Genomic DNA, 21,559 nt, shown 5'->3' on the forward strand with positions numbered 1-21,559 from the left:
AACAATTTTGTTATTTGTAAAAATTTCGAAATGTCTTAGCTAAATATTATCGAGAATCAATTAATAAAACAGATAGACTTGATAAAATGGCAATCGAAATCGAATCGAAATTTCAAGAACGTTGCCTCTGATACTTTTTACACCAACCGATGTCACACGAGGTGTCTGAACCAGCATCGTGACCTGTCATTACGTCAGAACGGGCGTCCCACATGCCGCCGTAAACCAACGTCAGTCAGACGTCGTAGAACCACGGAACGGTACTCGGTGCTGTGTTTGCAGGTGGGGCCGAAAAACTTTTAATATTACGTGAAGGCTTCCAAAAAAAGGTATTAAAAATAAATTAGAGTGTTAATTAATTATATCCAGCTGTGAAAGTTTAAGACGGTGTTAAGTGCGACATACCACAGTTACATAATTGTTGGAAATTTTAATCCGGTGAGGGAATTGATCCCTTATCCAGGAAGAGAAGTGGGAATTCTTTTAATTCTAGTTGAAAACTAGGATAAACCACCTTTATTGGCCTTAGGTAATAGGAATGCCCCCAATACAGATCTAAAACTGTGTGGCATTGACAATGAAATGTTGATTTACTGACCTGCATACAGAAGGTGCTGCCAAAAATATTTATTTTTCTCCTGATGCCAATCTACACTGTTTGCTTTATTACTATTTTAAAACCCACATACAAGTTTTAAAGAGCTATAGCTAACAACAATAAAATAATAATCATACCTATGTCTTTCTAGTACTTGTAACCACTTGCTGCATTTTTAGGTTAAGGTCGAGTACAGATTTTTAGAAGGTGAAGGTGCCCCTGTTCTTTCTCTTTCACAGCTAATTTATCACATTAATTAATTTGATTGGTTTTGCAGTAAATTAAAAATGCACAGAGCAAGAACAATTGTAACAGCCATAACAGGGCCCACTAGTCAAAAGTTTGCTTCTTGGCTAGTCAAAAATTCACCATCTTCTGTGATAACTTGCAACCAGTGTCGAGACTACAGTGTACCTGCAGCTGCTGAGCCTTTTTTAAATGGGAGTTCCAGTCAATATGTTGAAGATATGTATAATGCCTGGTTGGCAGATCCATCCAGCGTACATGCAGTAAGTGTTTTTGTAGTCATTAGTATGGTAATGATTTGGAAGTTATATATAAGCATTAATTACTGGGTAATTTAGTAACATAATTATATACTACTATTACTACTACTTCTACTAGTACTACTACATTTTTTTGAATTGAGGAATTCAATTTTTTCATTCACTTATAGGATAGTTGGAGCATAATTTTGCAGTTGCAATGAAGACTGTATGAAACAATTTCATTAATAATATTTAGGGACTTAATTCATCAACATTACTTTAACTTGAGAGTATTGTGAATACCTCAAAAGATCCTTAATTGTTTTTTTATTATTCTCACATGCGTTTTAAATGGGATGGAACCATCTAATTTAAGCTCAAGCATAATTGTACTCAATCTGGATTCTTTAATGCTTTTCAGTATTTTTCTATAAATTTTAAACTTTAATACAATGCTTATGTATATATCAGCATTTTGTGTCACCTCCATGTTTCTGTTTTCTTATAAAACAAAAACATTTTACTTTTCTCGTTCTTTCCATTCTTTGCAATATGAAAAAGTTGTCATTCAGTAAAAAAGTTTTTTTTATTCCATTTATCTAGGAGTTTTTCTAACAACTCAAGAATTCATTTTAAAAGGGCATAATGTGTACTTGTTCAGTAATGTTAAATTTATGCTTCTCTAGATTTTTGAACTTTATATTGCATTCAATATATTGTTATAAAAAGGCAAAGTTTTGTAAAAAGCCAAATGCGGATTATAAAACTTTTACTAATGCACAACTGTGAGTACTAACAGTATTTTTGTTGTTCTTAATTGACGATAAATGCAGTATTTTGGATTCCCCTAGTTATCACTTTACCCAAACAAAGTCAAAGTCCCATACATTATCTTTCAATACTCAGAATTTGAATATCTTTTCAAAATGGGGTCAAATGTTAATAGCATTTTTGTTTTGACATTGATTTAATTTAAAAGTCACTTGTTTATTCTAGCTTTAATTATATAATAACCAAACAGTTCTTTAAGAAATCAGACAGTTTTCTGTGATTAAAGTTATCCTTATAGATTTTTGTTGGATTCATAAGAATCAGAATAATCAATTAAAATCTCAGTCAGCCACAAAAACCAGTTCCATATATCACCTATTTTTTATTTGTTTTATTGACTTTTTTATTTAACGATATGAATATTTTAATAAATAACATATAAAAATATATTTTAACAAATAAATACAGTGAATAAAATATTTTATTTGTTGTATTTTGTAAGCGTTAATAATGAACACCTTGAGCTGGGCTAGTGTTTGGGTGTTGGCATCTAAACCTAATTTAAAAATATGCTTTCCTCTAAATGGGACCTGCAGCTGTATCATATATTTGTCTGTCTATTTATATTATTTGTAAATGATTTTGTTAATTGATCAGACACAAATTTACTTTTAAAATATCAAACAGGTAACAGAATTAGACTAGTGAATTGATTGATTGTTATAACAGGAAAAACTACTGGAGGGACATGTATATTGAGAGACTTTAGTACAACAGTCAAGTTTTGGAGCATGTGGTTATCAGACACTATGTCTATCTAATGAAATTGAAATTATAAAAAAGAAAGAAATTGAATTAAGCTCTGAATTGTGCTTGGAATGGTAAGGAGCTTGAATCTGAGAAGACTAAATAAATTGAACAGTCTCATTGATTCAATTTGGGTCCTTGACTCGAAGAAAAGATCCATGTCTATTCCAATCATGTTCAAGAATTGAGTTGCAAACCGACTTAATTCTACACAGGCTTTAATGGGCCTGACTCAGGGGACGAGTGGCTGTCGGTTCGAGAATTCACATCTCGAGAACTGTGGTAATATAAAGCTTGCTGTTCGGAAAAAGTAATTATTTACCATGGGCGCTTTATCAAAAGTTAAAGGCTGAGGTAAAGGAAATATATTTAAGAAAGGTACTTTGAACACTTGCAATACCAACTGCTAGATTAGACTGAGGTTACTGGCGAGATAGTTCAGAAGTGATTGTAGTTACATTAGAACTTCTGTAAGAATGACTCAGTCTTTGTGTATATTCCTAGCAATAATGCAGGAAAGGGGAAACTAATTACCAAAGAGCTGGATCAACTACTTCTGATTAGGTGCGTTCAATACAAATTTGATAATAATGAGTTGTGCGTTTCATATCAGCAGGCCATTTTAACAATTTTTTACATCATTAGAATGCTTTTGTTAAGACTTAATTGGAAGGGAGGACTGAATTTGTCTTTAATTTTATCTTCCTAAGTAGGGACGGCTCTATGGATTTCAAAGACTGAGTATGTCACCTTTGTTCTTAAAAAATATATTCGGCATATCTCAGCATTAATTTTTTTACTATTAGCGAAGACCGGTACTGGATCGGTAATGGGTATCTTTTCCTGGTATTATCAAAATGTCAGTGGTTTTGTACTGAAACTACGAATCTTTTAAACTGTGATAAGGGCTTTGGTTTACGACGTGATTCTTTTACAAGGAAAATCTTCAAAAGGCATCTGACCTGGTGTTTTGTCGGATAGCGTGAGATTCGCCGAACCGCTTACCCACTAAAAACGTCACTATCCTGTTTCCATAAGGAATTGTCCTTATGGGATATGTCATTGGAATCGAAAGGTGTCTATGTTTTGTCCTGCTTTTGTTGCGTCTTCGTATCCGACTGATGTCCCCTTGTTTCGCTCTTTTTTTTCTCTCCTATACTATAGAGCCCTGCTTGGTGGAGAATTTTTGTTATTCCTTCCTTCCTACCCGATTTTTTTACTACCACTCTTGTATGGAAATCGGTTATTCATCTTGTGCACCATGGTCTGTCCTTTCTTTTTCTTTTCCCTTAGAAATGGCATTGTTGCAGCGGTCTCATTTTATCTTGCTCTTCAGCACGCCGTTGATCGGGGATTTTAAAGTTAAGATTTCCACGCACGTGATTAGTTCTTTCCTTTATTCTTGTAAAGTTGGATATTGGAATATACAATGTTCAGCAGTGTCGGTGACTGCAGTCCCTACAATTCGGTCCCGTTTTTCCTAAGCGGTGTGTGAAGTATCTAAAGTTTCCATGCTTGTTGAATACTTGTATTATGTAATAAGTTGGACGTTTGGCGAAGTTCAGAGTTCCAAGTCAGGCATTAATTGCTGAGTCTACTGATCCTTTTCCTCCTGATTTGTCCAATGTTTTTGCCATTTCTGAATGGTCGTTTTTCTTGCTTCTCCTGATTTGATCCGTTATCCGTGGAAGTTGACTAATTCACTCCTTTCCTTAATAAGTAAGTCAATGGGGGGACTCCCCACTAGTACTTGCACTTCCTCGAGTGACACTATACAGTACGCACATACTACCCTTACCACGGCCTTTTTTTGCGTTTTTGCCATCATCTGGGCGTGTTTCTTCATTTCCTGCATGTGTCTCCATATTGGACGGCATACAGAAGTTTTTATTACACCATTCCGTAGAGCAGTAGTCTTTTTTGCGTGTTTACGACGTGATTTGGCTCGTCGAAACCTATGATGGGAATTTGTACCATGGAGAGCATTGTAGCAAATGATCCGGGATATGTTGATTGCAGTCAAAGCTTACATTGATTTGAGTGTTCTACCACACTCCACTGTACCAAATTTAGGCGATGCATGGGTTTTAATCAAAATCAACAAAATGAAAACGATTGCCCTCTGTCTTTATTAGAATTTTAGTATCGAGTCATAATGGATTACAGAAACTTTGTTCATATGGTGTCAAATAAGAAGAATAGATTCTTGTATTTGGTGTTCTGTCTTGGTTTCTGGTTTTCGACAGGAGTCTGTTGGAGATGAATATCGACTGGTTATTTCTGATGCAATTGAAAAATATGTTTGGAGGAAATGCAAACATACCAACCCAAATTGGCAAACATACCAATACCCAAAATGGTTCATTAAAGACAAAAAAGGGGTTCCGAAAAGAAAAAGCAGTCTATTAAGTGTGTGAATATCAAAGTGTACCACTTCGTACTTCGAATATTCTAAGCTGCGCAGGAAGTCCTACAGCTACTTTCTTTACATTACCAGGACTGAGCTGGTATTGCCTAAAATGAAGGGATGGCGGTATTCCACTTTAAGAGCTGTCTCACCACATGTCAAGCTAATGGAAGAGTAGATCAGTTATTTTCCGAATATCAAACTTTTTGGTTGTGGCTTCCAGAATTTTAAAAAAATTAGGATTTTTTAATGATAACTCTTTTTTTTTTTCGTTTTGGGTTGTAGATGTGACTTTTTATGTTTATTGTACCACACCTAGAGTTTTATTTATCATATTTTATGCACTAGAAAATAAATAAATCGACATAAAAGTTTTCTCAAAAATAACTTTCAGTCATGGGATGCTTTCTTCCGAAACTCTCAAAGTGGAGGAGCCGGCTACACTGCACCTCCAACTCTGGCTCAACCCCGGGCCAATGAAATCTCCCTTGGAGCTTTAATACCAAGTTTGGGCGGTTCTTCAGCACTCAGCGGTGGTATCAACGAGAAAGTAATAGACGATCATCTTGCTGTTCAAGCTATAATCAGGAGTTACCAGGTAAGTCATCGTAAGCAAATTTTAATTGGGCTTTTATATACTTTTTGAGTTGCCATTACATGGGAATAATTGATGTTTACGTATTTGACACTTATTGTTCTTATGCATTTTTGGTATAGCATGAGCTATCATTATCTCATAAAAGTCATTCAAATGGCCTGGTAAATTAGGGAAATAAATATATGGATATTTACATCATCACCAATGTAATTATGTCGAGCTTTCTACTGTAGCAACGCGGTCATTTAGTGGCCAAAATGGATCCGCTGGGCATTATGTTTTCCGACCGAAATGCCACTATTAGCGATTTGATGGGTTCTGCACCCTCTGAGGTCATTCGTCAGCACAAGCTAGGTAATTGGGGTGCTGAAAAACAGTAATATAACTTGAACATATGTGAACAAGAATTAGGAGCTACATTATTGGAAAAATCGATTTAGTAGGCACTCACTGGTTCAAAAGTGTAATATGTGAGGTATCTAAGCAAATCTTCACATTTCCGGTGGCATATTGTCAGTTTTTATTTTCCGATGTTATCTCAAATTTAATTTCCCAAATTCTCGATAAGGCCTTATTGATTTTAGATGTATATGGAAATACATGTGCATCCCATTTTATTCTCGCTAAAGATATGGAATATTTTCCAGTGAAATGAACGATCGCGATTAGGTGTGAACTCCTGATAATACCTTAACACAATATTATTAAATATAATGTAATAATAATAAATACATATCATAAATACAATTAAATTTATAAAAGTATGCAATAATATAGCTCCTGATGTAACAAGAAACATTTGACCGTTAGGGTGATTTGAGGAATAAAATTTTCCCAAAATTAATGTTAGGAGTAGCTGCACATTTCTGCTGCATTATTTCAAATAATAATTAAAACCGACTTATAGATCACCGTTTATTTATTTAATTCACGTGCAGTACGTTTTGTATATCATGGAGTTTTTAATGGTAAAGGGATGCCATACAGTTTGAAACGTTTCTGGTATACCACGATTTTTTGTCTAAAAAAGTGGGTTGTCCTATGTATCACATTTATGTACAAGTGTTATTTTCACCGTAATGGCTTTTGCGTCATTAATTAATTTTAATTAATTTATTAGAGATTTTTGACTAGTATTTTTAGTTGTCATGATTATATTCGACGCTAGCAAAACTATGAAAAAATTATAAAAATGAAATGTAATCTAGTTCCCGATTAGGTTCATTTGTTGCAAACAATAGGTTATTGCATTTAGCACTAATACGTCTCTATTCGGGTCATTTTCTCTTGTCTGGTTTCAGGTAAACAATGAATGGTATTGCCTATTGTTTAACATTTAGTTGTTTTTTTACTAAAATGTTTAGATACCAGGAGAATTATATTGATTAAAATGCATGAGCTTCATTTGGCATGTAATTCATTTGCTTTATGCGTTGCTAAGTAACTACTAATGCACTAAATTGTTCATTTTCGTCAATTTAATATTGTTTGATTCAAATTGGTATAGTCTGATTTACGTTAGAACAGCTCAGTTTCTGTTAACCCATAAAGTTAAATCACTTACCACGTGAATCATCAAATTTCTAAAGTAAAGGCGCTAAGCACTCTGATCCATTTCTAACTAAAATGTCTTTATTCTATTTCCCCTCTTTGGTGTGATCTGTAATTTTCAATCCCCTTCCTAACGTACTGTGTGTCTCCCCCAACTTAGTAGAGGTGTTGGCCAATTGTTTTTAGATACGAGGACATCACATCGCGAACCTGGACCCACTGGGCATCAATAGTGCCGATCTGGACGACCAGACACCCCAGGAGTTGATATACAAAAACTACAATTTTGGTAAGACAGCATTCAGTCAGGTTACTCAAGTATTACTTATTAAGCAGTGTGAAGTAAATTTAGGCTTTGAGTTGGAGGTCATGGGAGTAAAGTAAGTTAGGATTGTTTTTACACTGATTTTGCGCATATTAACACTCTTCTTTGCGTCGAAATGAATAACATTTTCCCTAATTAAATATCGTTCGCACCACTCTGTTATACTTTTGTTACATGTTCTTACTTCGCACTTTTTATATACTTTGATTTTGCATTTCGTATTTTTATTTTTTGACGCTTGTTTTGACTTGTTTTGCTTGTTTTGTCCTAACTTTTAGATAGGCCGTCCAGAACGTATTCGGAAGAGCTTCGGAGACAGGTTCAACAGTTCATGCGACGTAAGCATTCTTTTTATTTTTATAATATTTCTGCCATACACTAGTAATTATTACGCTTATTACTAGTTATTGTATATATTTATTTAGGACGGTTAACGTCTCCTGTGTCCATTCTCTAATTACCCTATTTAAGTCGTAAGTATACATTTTCGTGTCCCTTAAATGTGTAACGCCATTTTAACAGTGATTGTAAAATACAAATAATTGATATTAACTTATAGCTAGCCTAATAATTCACTTGTAAATAATTTTATAAGATAACAAGCATTTTATCGTCGTGCATATGGAAGATTAATTCATTAAAAGGGTCTACTTTCGTTATTTGTAATACGTTTAATGCTATGTATTGTTTCAAGTGTTCTTTTAAACGATACGATACAAGCGGAAACACTGCAGAGATATAATGTTTTGATTCCGTAGGTATTTGAAATTTTTGAAATATTAGATCATCCGCAAGATATTAAAAGGCATTTACTCAACAAACGCAAATAATTTTCAATTTAAGTCATATAACGTGGAACGATTACTATAATTACTCAAACTTTACTATAATTACCTCAAACAAGTTTTTCAGCTGATGTAGAATTCGCAGAATCTGAGAGATACTTAATCTAACGATCAGCAAAGGACAATATCGAACTCGTGACAAATCTGATATCTACAGGGTGTCACAATTAAAGTGAGTTCCAGGGTTATGGAAATGGTAAGAGGTACAAGGTGACTCAAATTAGAAAAAAGATGCGCATTTTTTGCTTTTTCAGAATATGTTCTAAAATTTTAAATATGTCGAGGGATTGTCAAAATGTGAGCAAAAAACTGAAAACTATGATTTTCGAAAATCATAAATTATGAGTAAACCGTTTGACGAAATTCTATGAAATTTGACAGTTCTCTATTATCTACAGTTGGCAAGCGAATGGCTTTTTCAGAATTTTTCCAGACCTATATTTCGAGCAACTATATGCAAATTTGTTATTTGTTATGGCCGCCATATTAGATTTTGGCGGTGTTAAATAAGCAATAAAAAAAGTTTTTCGACTAAATATGACAAAGATGTCCTTGGGCTTACCAAAATAGAAAAAATAAATAAAAACATATTTTCATTTTAGCAGACCTAAAAACAAGCATAATGTATCCATCTGCATTTCACCCCATCTTATCTCATATTTATTCTGTGGTGGTTGGAGAAGAAAACCAGAACAAGCAGAATTAATGAAAATATAGAAAATATTAGGTCGTGAAGTATGAAATGAGTAGAATTGAATTGAAACTTTGGTCATTTTTTTTTTCATATGAAATGTTTTTATTGTCAATCGAAATATGCACCACCATTATCAATACACTTCTGCCATTTAACGGGAAGTTCATTGATTCCCCTGCTGTAAAAGCCTGCAGGCCGGGAGTCGATAAGCTCTTGGAAGGCAGCTTTGACAGCCTCGTCGGAGTTGAATGTTTTCCCTACCAAGAAGTTATCCAAATTTTGAAAGAAGTGGTAATCAGTGGATGCTAAGTCGGGTGAATACGGTGGATGACGAAGAGTTTCCAATTCCAACTCCTGTAGCTTGGCCAAGGTGACTTGTGCGGTGTGTGGCCGAGCGTTGTCGTGCAACAATAACGGTGCGCTTCGATTGACTAATCTTGGCTGCTTAACCGTCAGTTGCCTCGTCATTTCGGTCAGTTGTCGGCAGTAGACATCAGCCGTAATCGATTCACCAGGTTTCATGAAGCTGTGATGGATGACACCTGCGTTGGACCACCAAACGGACACCATGAGCTTCTTTTGACGAAGATTTTTTTTCGCACAATGTTTTGGTGGTTCATCTTGATCTAACCACTGCGACGAACGTCTGGTATTGTCATATAGGATCCATTTCTCATCACAAGTAACAATCCGATTGAAAAATGGATCGTTATTATACCGGCACAACAAAGAACAACAAAGAACAAGCTTCGAGACGTCGTTCTTTCTGTATGTCGCTCAACTCACGCGGTACCCACTTGTCCAGCTTTTTCACCTTACCAATTTCAGCCAAATGAGTCAATATTGTTTTTTTGGTTACACTGAATATTAACGATAATTCGCTTGCACTTTGACGTGGATTCGCTTCCACCACGCTTCCACACTTTCAGATAATCGTTATCCACTTGAGTTTCAGGTCGTCCACGTGGTTCATTTGTTCAGGTTAGTTCAGGTCAAAATTGCCAGAACGAAATTTCATGAACCAACGAGATACTGTTTGCTGTGAAGTGACTTCAGTACCAAACACATCATTAATATTGCGAGCCGTCTGAGCTGTTGTGGTTCCACGGTGGAACTCATATTTCATTGTGTCAAACACACGAATTTCACTATTTTGCATGGCTGCACAAAAATGTTTATAAAAATAAAAGTTTTCAATAATTTTTAACACTTTAAACTCTGATCGAAAGAGGAAGAATGTGCCTTTTCCACATAAAAAAGTCAAGTCCAAATGTAGATTTAGAGTGAAGTTATTCGCAGTTGAATGTGGCATTTCGAGAATCTACTCATTTCATACTACACGACCTAATATATTGTTGGAAGTGTTGTTGGAAACCCTCGCATCTTACTGCGTCAAATAAAATACAATATCTCAAAAAAATTATGAGAAAGAGTTATGTGGTTTCAACGGTTAAAAGACAGTCTTATCTCGTCCCCTCTCACTGGGTTCTAATGGGTTCCACTTGCTGTACAATGACACCGGGCCTCTTTGCACAAGATAATACAATGGGATAAGATGGGATAAAATGCAGATGACCACAGGATAACGTAGATGGCCACATAACCCTCGTTTCTAAGCCCACTAAGGTGAAATAATGTTTTTGTTTATTTTTTGTACTTTGGTAGGTCTAAGAGCACCTTCGTTATACATGATTGAAAAGCTTTTTTTATTACCAATTTGACGCCACTAAAATCTAATATGGCGGTCGTAAGAATTAACAAAGTTGTATATAATTACTCGAAATGTAGAAGATCTGAAAAAATTCGGAGAATGCCGTTCGATTGCCAGTTGTCGATAATAGAGAACTGCCAAATTTCGTAGAATTTAGTTAAACGGTTTATCCATAATTTAAGATTTTCGAAAATTACAGTTTTCAGTTTTTTGCTTAAATTTTGACAACCTCTGTACATCTTTTGAGCGAGCACAAAAAAGCTCATCATTTGTTTAACTTGAGTCACCTCGCATCTCTTACCTTTTCCATAATCTCCATGGAGTTCATTTTATTTGGAACACCTGGTATAAAAGTAGAATTCACCAGAATTTTCAATTTTGAACCAGCGCAAATTCCGTTACGGACTCTTATGGACTGTGAAAACATTGCAACTGATTTTCCGCATGATACCCGAACTAGAATTTTGATTACAAACAGAATTTCCTATTTTTTTTAATTTATATTCTTTGTAACTTTGCAGAATTTTTAAGTATGTTGCCTTTATTTTCTCATAAATGTCTACCAATTTTTGCCTATTTACAAAAGATGATTTCTACCAGAGTTTTGCCTTTACTTCCCGCTTAGCTTGCTTATTTAGTTTCACCCTGCAAATACCTTAGAAATGTTTCAAACTGTCCAACCCAACGTATTTTAGGTAGGATTGATTTTTAGACCAACCAACCTCGTTTATTCACACGTCCAAATGTTTCTTAACAAACCTTTGAATCATTAAAGAGAATAAATTGGATAATACTGTAAAACCCAATGTATTCTCTCATTTATTCATGCAGGGTGTTTTAGTCTGTTACGTCCTATGGAGTAAACTAGGATGCAAATTAAAACTTAAACACCCTGTATATCTTCACGTTCCTAACGCGTTTTTGGTGTCACAGATGAAACAGACATGGATCGAGTATTTAAACTTCCCTCAACCACTTTTATCGGAGGTAATGAAAAGTCGTTGCCGCTGAGGGAGATTCTGAGACGCCTGGAATTGGCGTATTGCAGGCATATTGGTGTGGAATTTATGTTCATTAACAGCTTGGAACAATGCAATTGGATCAGGCAGAGGCTGGAATCTCCCGGATGTATGGATTTGACTCCTGAACAGAAGAGGCTGATTTTGGCTCGTCTTACTAGGGCAACAGGGTAAGAAGACCATTTAGGACGTGCATATCCAAGTACTGGTAACTTAGTCTTAGTGATATAATTACAGTCCAATCGCATTAGTGTAAATATGCAATAAATTGAACGGCTCGGGGGTGTAAACACGAAATTGTTTGCATTGAACACCGTGCAATGTGATGAGCGTGCTCTTTCGACTGTGTAAACAAGCGCATTTTTTACGCTTCTATCTCAGTTTTTGTTTGTCCGCCGCTGCGGGAACTCCTTTTTTATGCGTCCCGAAGGATTCTGCATGTATTGTGTATATGAGTAGTCTTGTACATAAATGTACACGTATCAGAAGCAAATATAGTCCTATAAATGCGCACATCAAGATGGGCAAATTAAAACAAAAAAATTAAGTTCAAGAGGAAAGGCCAATATTTTGGAAGAGCACAATAAAGGGATGTCTGTCACGACATTATCAAAAAAGTTTCACATCTTGAAAAAAATGGCGAGCCGTTGGGGCATTAAATATGGCCATATAATGGTCCAAATTCAATAAGCGAAATAATCACACTTAAAAGAATTCTCAAACGAGGAATAATGGTCAAAATTTCTCAAAAAACGTTAAAAAAGATTACTTATTTCTTCTATCTTTGAAATGTATGATTTAATTTGTTGTTCACCAATGAACTTAATTTAATTACACCCTCGTTCGTATGAATTACCCTCGGTTGGCTCACACTATAGCGGTTGGACTGTATTTTCATGGAATCCAAGGAACTCACCGAAATTCTATCCTCTCTAATATTACCTAAACCGGGGCTTTTCCTCATTTCACATTTATCATCGTAATGGGTTCGAGATGGTTTTCAAGTATTGTAAAATTTACGTGTAATAAGTGAATTCATGTGACTAAACCGGTGCTTACGAAGCTTTGTCGTATTTTAAACGTAAATTGCGGACTGCATGCGACTACAAACAGCTGGTCTAGTCTCATGACGCCTGTATTATTCACGTAATGATTTCTAAACAGCGAATATCACGATAAACCTAGACTGATGGATTATATGATATTACAAGGTCGCATAAGTCAAGGGCAACCATAGAAAACACCCTCAATCTCAATCGTTATAATTAAGTAGGGCCGTAGCAAATTTGTCAACATCTCGTAGAAATGAATGAAATTGTCTGCTAAACTCTGTTTTTTACCCAAAATGTTTTTTTTCCGTTTCTTGTTTACATAATTTAAAATCCTTTTTCATTACCAAGCCAAGTGTTGTGTGTTCAGAAATTTGTAGAAATATTCGAACGTGTGTGTTTTGGAATCAGCAAAAAATAATTTTATTGTGGTGGTATATATTACAGTTTACAAGATTCTCACAGTATTTACAAGCTTGCGACAATATTTGAACAGCTCCTCTTTGCAGATTCGAATCTTTCCTCTCTCGTAAGTGGTCATCTGAGAAACGATTCGGTCTAGAAGGTTGTGAAATCCTGATACCGGCCATGAAGACCGTCATAGACAAATCGACTGAGTTGGGAGTTGAAAGTATAGTCATGGGTATGCCTCACAGGGGCCGTTTGAACGTATTGGCCAACGTGTGCCGGAAACCTTTGTATCAATTGTTCACCCAATTCGCCGGTTTGGAAGCTCTAGACGATGGATCTGGCGACGTTAAATATCACTTGGGAACGTATATTGAAAGGTGAATAGATTCAAAAAACGCGGGAGAAATTGTAAATTTGACTTGGTTTTGTTTAGATTAAATCGTGTTACCAACAAGAACATCCGTTTGGCTGTTGTGGCTAATCCGTCTCACTTGGAAACCGTCGACCCGGTGGTTGAGGGCAAAACTAGGGCTGAGCAGTTCTATAGAGGAGATGGCGAAGGAAAGAAGGTAAGGTAATTCGTAACTACATGCTTAAAGAACATTTTCTGCCTAAAATTAATTATTCGTTTAATTATTATTTCGCCCAGTGCGGACTAATGTGAATAGATAAGATAAAAATTAGAAACGCATATCTCGAGTTTTGTGTGTTCAAATGAATGGTTACTGCGTAATAATAATATGTCGCGTATACAAATATTTTCCTGTGAATTTAGGTCATGTCCATGCTCCTTCACGGCGACGCCGCCTTTGCAGGCCAAGGTGTCGTGTTTGAAACCATCGGTATGTCAGAACTACCCGATTATACTACCCACGGAACCGTTCATATTGTCGTTAACAACCAAATCGGTTTTACCACTGACCCTAGATACTCCAGATCTTCACCATACTGTACAGGTATAGAAATATCTTTCTTAGAGAAATCAGTGGTTTGATGACTGTCAATTTTGACTAGATGTTGCCCGAGTAGTAAACGCCCCCATTTTCCACGTAAATGCCGACGATCCCGAATCTGTCATCCACGTTTGCAATATCGCCGCCGAATGGAGAGCCACTTTCCACAAAGATGTCGTTATTGATCTTGTATGTTTGTCCAATAAAAATAATACTTTTTATTATGGGTATATTCAAGGTGTGTTATCGTCGTTACGGTCACAATGAACTGGACGAACCCATGTTCACTCAACCCCTCATGTACAGAAAGATCCGCAGTACGAAATCGAGTTTAGACAAGTATGCTGAACAGTTGTTGTCAGAAAGTGTGGTGACTGAAGCAGAAGTTAAGGACGTCAAAGGGAAATATGATAAAATTTGCGAAGATGCCCTGGAAAAGGCTAGGAAGGAGACTCATATCAAATACAAAGATTGGATTGATAGTCCCTGGTCTGGGTTCTTCGAGGGAAAAGATCCTTTGAAGGTATTAAATCTAAAGCTTGTTTATTTTTATAAATACTGTTAATTTTATGGAATGTTTTTTTCAGGTTGCCAATACGGGAATTGTTGAAGACACTTTGGTTCATATCGGAAAAAGATTCTCATCACCACCACCCAACGCGGCCGAATTTATTATTCACAAAGGTAATTGTTGTTATTGAAGCTGAATTGGCAATATTACAGCCAAGCATAAATGTATACATTTACGCTTAACTGTTTTTACTTTCAATTATTTATGTGTTGTCCAAAATGGACAGGTCAAATTCTATTTATCCAGATTTTTTTTTCAATTTTAGTAATATTTTTCATTTAGTTACATCGAAATAATTTTTTTTTAATTGAAAAATACTAATTAAAATATGTACGATTAGAGTGGATGACATTGATTCTGTTGGTTGCGAAGGTTGAGGGAGAATACTGTATCCAATTCTGAGGGGGTCTTCATTTCGAACTGGAAGTCGTGAATAATGTGTTTCTATGAATGAATCTATAAACAAATTTTATAGACGTTAAACATTTATTAGTGGAGATAACCGTCACAGCGGCACAAATCTTGACCGCAGCATAAAGTGAGTTGAGAGTGGTAATTATTTGCTTAAGTGAGAATAGAAGAATGTAGATATTGAGTCTGATTTTTTAGACACAGGCGAAAAGCTATCTGTTTCAACCTAGTATTCCTAAATATTCAATTTTTAAGCTCTAAAATGAATGAACTTTCGGTGTTGTGGCACTTATTTTGGCAGGAGAGTTCGTTGGGGCAAGTTTGAATGGTGGTGGGTGGTAAATACCATCATTGAATTGGGAAAATATGCTTTGAGTTTTGATTAGTTTGCACAAGTAAGGGAAATCTTTCCCTTACTTGTCCCTGTTACATTTGTGAAGGGCTCCATTGGGTGAGCTAAATTCCTTGTATAAATTTAATATTGTTGCACGATTTATGGATAAATTCGATTACCGACGACGGATAAATTGTTCCATGTGATGATTTAAGCATTAATTATATGAAAACTTTAGGCATAAGCTCGACTACTTGGTGGTGTGCTCAGGTCTACTCTACGAATACATGTAATTAGTCCTACAAAGGTTACCTCACACTCGGCTTTATATATTATTTAGATTTGCCTGAACCTTTCTGTGGGAAATGTCGATTGTCGGATTACTAGTTCAGGCCTTTCGGCTCATAAGTCCATTTTAGCATCATTTGAAACCAAGTTCAAAACAGTAAAGAGGACAAATGAAAGAGGAAAATTATTTGCCGAGCATAACTGTGATAGGTTTTGTGAGTGTTGCTGTGAGTTTGCCTTGTCTGAGTCTCGAACGAGTGATGATCTGGGAAAGAGGATTATTGACATTTTCAATGTTGCGTTATAAGTGGTGCGCGTAAAGAACAGAATAATAGACCCCTGGGTCACAATGGAAGTGTGGATTTCTGGTGATAGCATGAAGACATTGAATTCTCTATCGTACTTCAACAAGTCATTTATAGATGCACCATTAGGTTGGCAAGTTACATCAGACTAAATTTCGAGAGTCTGATTGACTCCAGCAGAGTGCGGTAATGAATTGAGACGAGTGAACAGTGGAATTCTGAGTTGTTTGTTGGTATTTTACACGGTTTTTCCTGTTCTGTGGCATCGGAATTTTCTGAAAGAAGTATAATTTAATATGTCGTAAATATGTAACATAAAATGCACGAAAAGTTTTTTAAAGGAAGTAATATTATTATTATTGGCATTATTCCAGTTTTCACATTTTAGTGCCGCATTAAAAAGATCTACATTATTGTCACAAAAGTCCCTATCAACTTCTTACTTCCTGCAGTGTTTACTAAAACCAGAATTAAAAAAATGCTTAATGGTCAGAAATATAAGTGCCCTCGATAAAGGAAAACATACTGCAACTCTACAATGGTCATTTGAATACATTAAATCAATAGTTGAAGCACCATTAGGCTTAAAGCAAGTCAGAGAGTGACCTTTAGTTTTTAAAATAAAGCTTGATAGAAAACCAAACCTTATTAATATTTTTGATAAATGTACTGTAATATCAATATTTTCTCTTTAAGGTTTTTAACGTCCACTCACCTTAATACCTAATTTAAAATATGCTTTTTCCTTTCTCTAAGGTATTGAACGTATTTTGAAATCCCGCTTGGAAATGGTCGAAAATAGGGTGTGCGATTGGGCCTTAGGCGAAGCTATGGCCTTCGGATCCCTTCTGAAGGAAGGCATCCACGTCAGACTGTCTGGACAGGACGTAGAAAGAGGCACATTCTCTCACAGACATCACGTGTTGCATCATCAAACTGTAGATAAAGCGACTTATAGGTAGTAAACATATTATATTTAAATGAAATAAAAATTATTTAACTTTTTTTTATTTATTTTTAGGCCTTTATGCAACTTATATCCGGATCAAGCCCCCTACACTGTGTGCAATAGCTCCCTATCAGAGTACGGAGTCCTTGGATTCGAATTAGGTAGATTTTATTATAGGTTATTTAAACCAAAATCGCTTCAATTCAATTTAAGGTTACTCTATGACAAACCCAAATGCCCTCGTAATCTGGGAGGCTCAATTTGGAGATTTCGCTAATACCGCTCAGTGCATCATCGATACTTTATTGGCCAGCGGACAGTCCAAGTGGGTCAGACAAACTGGGCTTGTCATGCTCTTGCCTCACGGAATGGAAGGTACATTGATCTGAATTTATTTCTTTTTAGAGATTTCTGAAGTGTTTTTCTGTGCATAGGCCAAGGCCCAGAACATTCAAGTGCCCGCTTGGAAAGGTTCCTTCAAATGTCTTCAGACGATCCCGATTATTTCCCACCCGAAACTGAAGATTTTGCCGTACGACAGTTGCACGATATTAACTGGATTATAACCAATTGCACCACTCCCGCCAACTTCTTTCACATGATGAGAAGGCAGATTGCTTTGCCCTTCAGGTGTTTATTTGTACAATTTCGCTGTTTTCGTATAAATTTTATATTTATTATTATTGCAGAAAGCCTCTTATTGTCATGACACCCAAGAGTTTATTGAGGCATCCTGAAGCAAGGAGTTCGTTTGATGATATGGTTGAAGGTGTGTTTTTTTTCAGTTTTTTAGATTTTTTACAGAAAATTGAATTTTTGATTAGGTACACAATTCAGACGCATCATCCCAGATGAAGGAAAAGCCTCCGAAAATCCCAGCGGAGTGAAGAAGCTCATCTTCTGTTCTGGTAAAGTGTATTACGATCTGGTGAAGGCGAATAGGGATTTAGGAATCGATGATAAGATCGCTATAGCCCGTGTTGAGCAGGTAAACAAAATTATTTAACGACTTTTGCCCGTAACTGCAGTTTTATTCCATAGTTGACACCCTTTCCCTTCGATCTGGTCAAAAAAGAATGCGAAAAGTACCCCAACGCCCAAATTGCTTGGGCTCAGGAAGAGCATAAAAACCAAGGCGGTTGGACTTATGTCAGACCTAGATTCGAAACCACTTTAGCAGGTCAAAGAGACGTCATGTAAGTTCTACTTTCACAGGACGGGTTTACATTCTTGTATGCTAAATATTGAAGATATGATTTTTGTAATTCTTAATAATAATTGAACGCTAATTTGAAGGTTTATGATACAAAAATTTCCTACTTTTTGTCTAATTTTTTTTTCTCGTTGTGTTTTAGTCCGACTAAAAAGGGTTGGTTCAGTAGCTTATTCGGTAAAGACCAGCCCAAACCTCAGGAGACGAAACCTGACCCAAGAGTAGTCAGGTAAAAATCATATCTTCATTTCTAGTTGTGATTAACAATGCACCAGCGCCTTTAGGCTTTAGCGTAGAGTCCTTTCTTGTGTATTGAATATGCTTCTTTCGCTGTGAGTTTGTTATCGTGTTTGTTCACTCTTGCTAGTTTTTATAAAGTCTAAGTTTAACAAATAGCTGCTTGTTTGCAGAAATTCTACCAAGAGATCTATATGTAAAATAGGTGGAGAAATTGCATTATGTTAAACATAAATTGCAGCATGAAGAACGCTAACTATGTAATTCTTATTTGACACAATGGATTTTTCTTATTTTTAAAAAGATTTTATCACTTGAAAGATTCTCTGCAAGGTAATAACTACGTGTCAAATCCTCATAAGCGCCAGTCAGTGGTAAATATTTATTGGTTCTTTGGAACTAGAGTTTTTCCGACGACAAGCGCAATTTAACGTAAAAAGATAAGCTTGTCATAAAAGATACTCAATATGATTTGGATTAAATCAAGCAATTTCAATAATTCTGTTTGTTGTCTGTTATCTCACTAATGTGGTTGTTTTACACCAGCCACCAAACTTTTAACAAATTGGACTGAAATAGATTATTGCCCGGAACGTTCAGGATTTAATTACCGAACACGGCTTATAAAGTAACATTGAAAATATTAACATAATTGATAATAACAGAAATTTAAAATTAAAAATCAACATTCGTCAAGACCTTCATGATAACCGGTTCTATGAACGAAAACATTATTATAGTCCTTATTCTCAAAGAATGAGGTGGTGTAGGCATTAATTAGACATTTAGGCATATATTTTTTAACTTTACAGATGCAAAAGCGCGTTAAAGATGTGTTAATTTTAGACTATTTGCTTTTCGTGAGCACGAATACCTATTTGAGACCGCAACCCTTTCTTTATTTCACACTAAGAGAAATCACTTATTTTCGCCAGCGAGACTACACATGAGTGGTTCATAGGATGAGACCTTTTTAATAGATTTATGTGGTATTGGCAAAACAAAAATTTAAGGTATTATCACATCTAACTTGATTCGCTCTTAATATAGTGTGTTTTTGGAAAAATCTTGCATTTGAAAATGGCACTGTATTTTGGCTGTTAAGAAGATAGAGCAAAAATTTAAATAGCAATGTTTTAAAGATTTTGAGACAAAATTTAGTGGTGCGTGTGAAATTTTTCTATCAATGGCAACTTGTAAATTCGGGTACAAAGTTGTATTTCTTTTATGAAACACCCTATATATTATTAGATGTTTTAAACTACCTATTACAGTATTTACCTAGACACTATAAATCCGTCGAAAAGGGGTCAGCCACCCTGCACACGAAGAAACTGTACCACATGAATAGTTTGCATAATATTTTAACTCGGTAGTTGGATGCTTGTTTGAAAGTCGCAATATACATAAATGTTTGGAATGATGTTCGTATTTGGAAAGAGCTTAAAATTTCCTTTACAATAAGGTGCTACAAGTTTATATTTGAATCGAAAATGGCGGCAAAAGACGATTCTTTGAAAATATCAAAATGGTGCGATATTCTTCATTGTTTATGTTTGGATTAATGTGCAATTGATTTTTATTTTCCAAGGAAAATGAGCAGCTAAAGCACTATGGTTGATAAAAAGCCAGTATTTTGCACATTATTGAACGAGTAAAAATAATTAATTAGTTCGTGAAATGACTTATGAATCTAGTAAGTAAACCAATCTCTTGACGATATGCCATTTTAACATTATTCTTAGGATTCTTCTATTTCCAACGTTCGAGAATATGTATCATATTTGAGACTTTTCTCTTGATGCTTCTTTTCATTGTTAAATTCGACAAGTAGAAAAGGAAAGTTTCCCCATCCAACTAGCAATTTTGCTTCACAAATGCTTAAACCTTATCATAACTTGTAAAAAGTGATTTTTCTCGTTTCCAGCTACATCGGCAGACCAGTGGCCGCTAGTACCGCAACCGGCAGCAAAGCGCAACATCTTAAGGAGCTTAAGAACTTACTTGACGACGCGACTAGACTATAAGCAGTTGAAAACTATTAGAATTATTTTATTTATTGATTTAATATAGGATAGGTGTTTGGATATAGTAGTTACACCCTCAAAAGTAGAGCTACATCTTTTGAACTTCCCGCAAAATAAGAAACTCAAAGCATGTTAAATTTTAATTATCTGTAGCAGTTCAGAAGGCGCGTGTATTGTTCTATAATTAATTCAAAAAATGAGCCTTATAACATGTTATTTGTTTTATATAATTCACGTACGTAGCAGTTAAAATTCGCACCAATTACCAGATAATCAAACTTAGATGTAATTAATGTGTACATAGCACTTGTTATATATTTTTGTCGAGACGTGTACATTTCGGTTGGAAATTAAATACAGGATAAGCTACACATCAGATTATTTTAGTACCCTTCATGAATTATTAAACATGAGCTACAGTATCAAGTATTCCAAAAACCTAATTTATTTGTTGTGTTTTTGAATGAGAGAATGGTGAATAGCTTATTTGATTATTAATAAATTTGTTGCAATACGGGATTTTATTAGTATAATTTCCCATTCCCGCTTCACACATCACAAAATAACCTCATAAAGAATTTCATAAAAATTTGTCATTAAGGAACGTGGATGTAGACTATGGTAGCCGAATACCGTCACTAGGAAAGATGACACCTAACGCGTGAGTGAGATCTTTCCAAAACTCCTGAACAACAACGATTTTTGCGACGTAACGCTTTGTCCAGAAGGGTAACGAACACTCACAAAACGTTCTTCACAGCATACAATGTGTCAACAAGCTGTTTGAGGAACTCAAGGAAGATTGCCCAATTGTTGTCCCGAAAGGGATCCAATTCGAAATTCAGCGGTGAAGTTTTTCAAAATCTTACAGGCTAAAACTACAACTGTGAGCCGGGAGCGTTCCTTACCGCGTGAGACTGACAATGCTTAAGATATTCCACTGCACAGGTGTGGGGAGGTTGAAGTTGTAATTCATAACTTGGACGATGATTGATTA

General features: G+C 35.5%; 1 protein-coding gene across 9 annotated transcripts; it reads left to right on the top strand.

Annotated features, from left to right (window-relative positions):
• Positions 1-207: 207 nt before the first annotated feature.
• Positions 208-20,933, top strand: Nc73EF (oxoglutarate dehydrogenase Nc73EF). 9 transcript variants are annotated; one of them, XM_066404635.1, is made up of 21 exons: positions 216-329; positions 876-1,107; positions 5,466-5,669; positions 7,407-7,509; positions 7,824-7,883; positions 11,729-11,984; positions 13,373-13,651; positions 13,708-13,843; positions 14,050-14,230; positions 14,289-14,416; positions 14,466-14,750; positions 14,815-14,911; positions 16,893-17,094; positions 17,158-17,246; positions 17,299-17,460; positions 17,520-17,715; positions 17,775-17,854; positions 17,910-18,073; positions 18,127-18,281; positions 18,441-18,527; positions 20,463-20,933. In XM_066404635.1, exons 2-21 carry the CDS (start codon positions 886-888, stop codon positions 20,560-20,562), a joined length of 3,186 nt encoding a protein of 1,061 aa, XP_066260732.1. In that variant the 5' UTR covers positions 216-329; positions 876-885; the 3' UTR covers positions 20,563-20,933. The 9 variants fall into 9 exon arrangements, with proteins under 9 accessions (XP_066260737.1, XP_066260736.1, XP_066260738.1 ...); XM_066404637.1 differs by lacking the exon at positions 216-329 and adding an exon at positions 361-438; XM_066404634.1 differs by lacking the exon at positions 216-329 and adding an exon at positions 375-471.
• The last annotated feature ends 626 nt before the right edge of the window (positions 20,934-21,559 follow it).

The sequence above is a fragment of the Euwallacea similis genome, chromosome 35, assembly GCF_039881205.1.
Source record: "Euwallacea similis isolate ESF13 chromosome 35, ESF131.1, whole genome shotgun sequence".
Classification (NCBI taxonomy): Eukaryota; Metazoa; Arthropoda; class Insecta; order Coleoptera; family Curculionidae; genus Euwallacea; species Euwallacea similis.

What these genes read in the sequence shown, in the direction of transcription:
- Nc73EF (XM_066404635.1), top strand. Translation starts at nt 886, where the DNA reads ATGCACAGAGCAAGAACAATTGTAACAGCCATAACAGGGCCCACTAGT. An exon ending in ATCTTCACCATACTGTACAG is followed by an intron (nt 14,231 to 14,288) that starts GTATAGAAATAT and finishes AATTTTGACTAG; the next exon opens with ATGTTGCCCGAGTAGTAAAC. An exon ending in GCAGGTCAAAGAGACGTCAT is followed by an intron (nt 18,282 to 18,440) that starts GTAAGTTCTACT and finishes GTTGTGTTTTAG; the next exon opens with TCCGACTAAAAAGGGTTGGT.